Source organism: Lathyrus oleraceus, chromosome 7 (assembly GCF_024323335.1).
Source record: "Lathyrus oleraceus cultivar Zhongwan6 chromosome 7, CAAS_Psat_ZW6_1.0, whole genome shotgun sequence".
Taxonomy (NCBI): Eukaryota; Viridiplantae; Streptophyta; class Magnoliopsida; order Fabales; family Fabaceae; genus Lathyrus; species Lathyrus oleraceus.
This window is the reverse complement of record NC_066585.1, coordinates 33,749,529-33,754,509: the sequence shown is the minus strand read 5'-3', so window position 1 is coordinate 33,754,509 and position 4,981 is coordinate 33,749,529. Positions and strand designations below refer to the sequence as shown.

Genomic DNA, 4,981 nt, shown 5'->3' with positions numbered 1-4,981 from the left:
CTTGCATGTCATCATTGTCTTCTCTACTCATTCCAAATTTACCTGAATTAATCTCATACCCTCAACTCATCCACACATTTATAAATATGTATCTCGTGTATTTTTATGATCACAATCTTAAGAACTTTGAGAGTTAAAGACTGACAGAAGAATTTGGGAATGCTAGCGGTAATCTTAAAGAGGTAAGAGTAAAGTCTTAAAAGTGTTGTTCTTAGAATTTGGTAAATCCCTGTGATATTCAAAGGCTACTGAAAAACACTTATAAATAACTTGGACTTCTATGATTCATATAGTTAGAGAGAATGAAAAATATTTGAGTAGAAGATAGGATTTGTTCTTAGGAACATGAATGACTATTTTCTTGTCAATCATTTATAATCTTTTATAACAATTCTTGAAAATATAGTGAATCAAAGAGCTTCTCTCTCATTAGAGTAGATCATTTGATCAAATTGAATAAACAAATCATTATGTTTATTGTCTTTACTTTATCTTCTTGTGTCAAGTTAAATTGATATGTTTTTGCATAGAGAGTTATTTTAACTCGAGACCATTTATTTTAGTTGTTATTGTTTTTTATCTCTATCTTAAACCTTTGAATTTAAAAAGAAAAAAAGAAAAAAAACATTGATTTCTTTTATGAGGACATTTTTTCATCTACTATGAACAAATTGTTATAAGTTACAAAAATAGTTACAAGAAATGACCTTCCTATATTCTCCGATAACAAATCCTAATTTCTACTTCTTTCTCTTTTTACTCAACCCAAAAGAAACTAAAAGAAGACAAGAGAGAAAATTTAGCTCATTTATCTAATAAAATCTAGCGAATAAGAATCTCTCCCTAAAACTCTCTACCTTTAAATCCAAAGACTAAAGTAAAATCCACGCGCGTCCCGAGCAATTAAAAAAGAAGGAAAAATAAATAAAATCCATTTCAAAAAGCCACGCAAAACACGCGCAAACACAACACACCGGTCATCATCTCGCGCGGCGCAAATTCAACTCCTTCAATGGAAAACCTCCCGTCTCCGCTGGTGGTAGAAATCCTAACCCGCCTGAAAGACTCCTCCGATCTAGCACGATGCAGAGCCGTTTCAACCACGTTAAACCAAGCCTCCAACGAAGTCCGCTCGTTAACCCTACACTGTTCCATGTCTCGTTACCTCAAATCCCGATCACCGGAAACCAAGCACCTCGTCACGCCTTTCAAGACGGTTTTGAAGAACCTCGTTCACCGATCCCGGGATTTCGAGTCTGTGTCTATCGGCGTTGATCGATCGCTCGGTGGTATCTCGTTTGATGATGTTGAAGATGAGTCTGATGATCTTCACCTCACCGAGTTCAATTTCATTCTTGATTGGCTTCCGTGTCTTTCTCGGTCTATCAAGTCGCTGTCGGTTTCTGATTTCTGGGTTCAATCTTGTTGGAGACGATCCAAAGCGTTATCCCTCATTTCTTCCACTTGTTAGCTTCTCAATTCTCAATTATTATTATTTTTCTTCTATTTATGGTCTAATAATCAAGGTTTTAAATTCCCATTGCATTCCAATTTGCTAAAAATAAAATAAAAATGTTAAATTGCATGCATCAGTTTAGGCTGAAAATTGGTTAGTCCTTACATGTAATCACAAGTGTACCTGTCTATTTCAGACAAGTTTTCCAGAGGTGTCTATGCTGTAGAACTCATGTTAGTCTGCATGTATCCTAGTGTGCCGCATTTCATGAGATAAGACTTAAAAATGTGTTTAGAAGTGGTTGGTAATTTCATAAACTAATTAGTTAAATACCGTGATCCAATCACAATTGCGATCGAGAACAAAATTTAAATAATGGTCATTGTATTGATTGCAGTCGTGTGTCGCAATCAAATACAACTAATGTTGATTTAGTCACAATCATGGCTGTGCGGTTTCGGCACATTATGTTTTGTTGTGGTGTTGGGAAGATAAAAAGCTATAATGTTGCGACCAACATCGTTATTGCACGTGCCTTGTTTAAAATCATGGCCAAGACATCAAAAATGCCTTTGTTTAAAATCATGTCCAAGACATCAAAAACCTTGATATTGTGGCCACTATCGCATTCCCAAATCTTATTTAAAATCTTGTGGCTAGTAATTTTGATTCCTTTGTGTTGCAGGTTATGGTCTGGTGCAATTGGTGATTAGGAATGCTTGGTTAGCTGTGGATGGTTTGTGTTTGATGCCCACATTGACCAATCTGACTCTTGAGTTTGTAAGATTGGATGACGAGGACTTGAACATGATCAATACTTGTTTCCCTAATCTTACGCAACTTAATCTTATTGGAGTTGGGGGATTTAAAGAGCCCTCGATTAATCTCTCGCGTCTTCAGATTTGTCAATGGTCAGTTTCCAATGCTCCTCTTTCTTTGACTATATGTGCACCGAGTCTTGTTGATTTCCATCTCAAGTGTATCAAGCCTAAGTTGATTTTCCTCGACGCACCTTCCTTGTCCAATTTCAATCTCTCTCTTGAGAATACGGATGAGTTAGTATTGAAAAATTGTGGTAACATACAATGCCTTCAGCTTGAGGTGGAATGCCTCTCTCTTGGTTTCATTTTAAGCATGTTTCGCCGCTACCATTGCATAGTGGTAGAGAGACTTAACTTAGATTTTGTGAGAAGAACACAGATAGTTATAGGGGTTGAAGTTGATCAAGTGGAGTTTGGCTTTGATATATTGTTGAATTATTTCCCAAACATAAGATATCTTAGTTTAGGTTCTGGGGCTTGGCATGCAATGGAGAGTTCTTTCCGAAGTGGAAGTTTTGAAAATGCGACTGGGATGAAAACATTGAAAGAGCTTATTGCACATATTGTGGTACTTGAAATTGAATTTACACTTGCATTTATTTTCTCTATTTTGGATAAATGCACCCAATTGGGAGATATTTCTATGCTCATCCACAGCGATGTTGATCCCTGTGTTGCTGGAAACCTCATCTCCACATGCAGAAGCAAGTTTCCTGGAGTGAGGTGGAGATGGGGAATATGGAAAGAAGGAATCAAGGATACTTGGGTTTCTGATGGCATCTAGATTGTGTTACTGTTAGGATTAGGACTTTGAGAGATTTTTAATAAATTGTGTTGAAGCAGCTTTTTGGATGGAGTAAGAGTAACCTTCAGATAGTGTATAATATCAGTAGTTAACTGTCTTGTGGATAGTTTTTTTTCCCTTCCACTTTTTGTATATTCTTTGTATATATAATATATGTATATTAGATCTTTGAACGGGTCATGATCACCGCTCACTTGTTCTGAGCATATGTATATTTTTGGATACTATTGTAACAAAAATCTATATTTTTAAGCACGCTTTTTTTCTTATTCAATTTGTTCATTTAAAGCTATTGCTCAATTCATTCAACAGAAGGATGTTATAAATGACATGGGGCCGAGGGAGTCTATTACAAAAGGGTATTGCCTATCCCACCTTAAGTTCCACCATAAATGGTGGAAAGTATCTTATGAAAATTTAAAAAATACTCATTTAATTTCGAAAATGTAGTTTTGGATGTATCTCGAGTCTCGTTAAAACATGCCCTATCTGAGTCACACTCAATTTTTTTTTCAAAATTTAGTCTAGAGATACATCTTCAATGTACACTCCAAATGTACACTCCATGCATTCTTCACTGAAACACTCTTTTTTATCGTAAATTGATCAGAAGAGAAACACTCTTTTTTGTCGTAAATTGATCTGGAGAGATGCACATTCTTTTTTGACATAAATTGATCTGGAGATGCATCTCTGTATTCACACCAGACAAAAGTTGGATATATATTTTCGTATTCACACCAGACAGTAATTTTTTACTTTGTCTTAGAGATGCACTGCCGAAACTGGCGATGTATTATAGTTATACTATCGTATTCAATTTTATATAAATTAAACCATACATTTTCGGAATAATATGCAAATGCCATATATAAAATCATAAATCCCGAGTACACAATAATGACAATAAAATTCAATCGATAGTAGTGCTCATAATACAAATACTATATATTACTCATATGACAGACTCAAACCCTATTGTTTCTACGCTGCCTAATGTCCTGTAGTGTCTCTCGTGCCTCCCCTATAATGACATTTAAAACATCTTTCCCCTCAGTGTCATCCGGAAAGGGTCTTTGATCTATATCCTCCTACCTAAGTTCTATGGTACGACAACATCTATGCAACACATCAACAACATGATCTGTCCTAACTTACTCTCCTTCTAGGATCTTCTGATGAGCTGACCTAGGTGGATCTCCCTAAGCATCCAGTGTCATATAAGGATGTGACATTTTGAAATACTACTGGATGTAGTCGTGTGCAACATTCAAGTCGGTAGGAGCTATGATACTCTGTGTCTCATTCAGTACTAGATGATTAAGGTAATCATCATACATGACACCCATATTCCTACGTGTAATAGAGGGAGGAATAGACTTAGAAGGGCCTCTGGGAATAAATTGCATGTAGTCGAACTGATGAATGACGCACCCAGGCAGGTGTGAAAACATCGTATGTAGACCGCAGGTCAACCATCAAGAGTAGAAGGCTATGTCGTCAAAGGGACGCGTCTCACGGTGATCGATGTATGCTTGGAAGTGTATATCCTCTGCTACCAAGCGGTCAAGATACACTTTGTATGACTTCGTCACCTGATTCCTTTTGAGCGGAATGAATGCAGAAGCATGTGGCATCTCCCCAATGTAGGTCTTAGCACATGACCAGCCAGATATGGGTGGAAAGTGTTGGAGGATCCAAACCTGAAAATAGTACATATAAATCATTAGTAACGGTGTAGTAAAAGTGTTATGAAAATGACACACAAACACTAAAAGATGCAGAAATATTATTGTCAATAATGTGATGTTGTCAGTCATCTGTTTCGTCTTCCACATACAATTTTAAGCTAACTTGGAATACATGTAGACCAAACAAGCGACCCCTAGTTGTACTCAT

At 36.5% G+C, this 4,981-nt stretch overlaps 1 protein-coding gene across 1 annotated transcript; it reads left to right on the top strand.

Moving 5' to 3' along the window:
* The first annotated feature begins 871 nt into the window (after window positions 1–871).
* Window positions 872–3,334, top strand: LOC127105496 (F-box/LRR-repeat protein At4g29420). Its single transcript, XM_051042688.1, has 2 exons — window positions 872–1,466; window positions 2,142–3,334. The coding sequence occupies exons 1-2, from the start codon at window positions 1,013–1,015 to the stop codon at window positions 3,059–3,061; spliced, it is 1,374 nt and encodes a 457-aa protein (XP_050898645.1). The 5' UTR covers window positions 872–1,012; the 3' UTR covers window positions 3,062–3,334.
* The last annotated feature ends 1,647 nt before the right edge of the window (window positions 3,335–4,981 follow it).

Bases quoted from the DNA above. Each gene is read 5' to 3' on its own strand.
- LOC127105496 (XM_051042688.1), top strand. From the start codon at position 1,013: ATGGAAAACCTCCCGTCTCCGCTGGTGGTAGAAATCCTAACCCGCCTG. The intron at 1,467-2,141 runs GTTAGCTTCTCA...TTTGTGTTGCAG, and splicing joins ATCCCTCATTTCTTCCACTT to GTTATGGTCTGGTGCAATTG.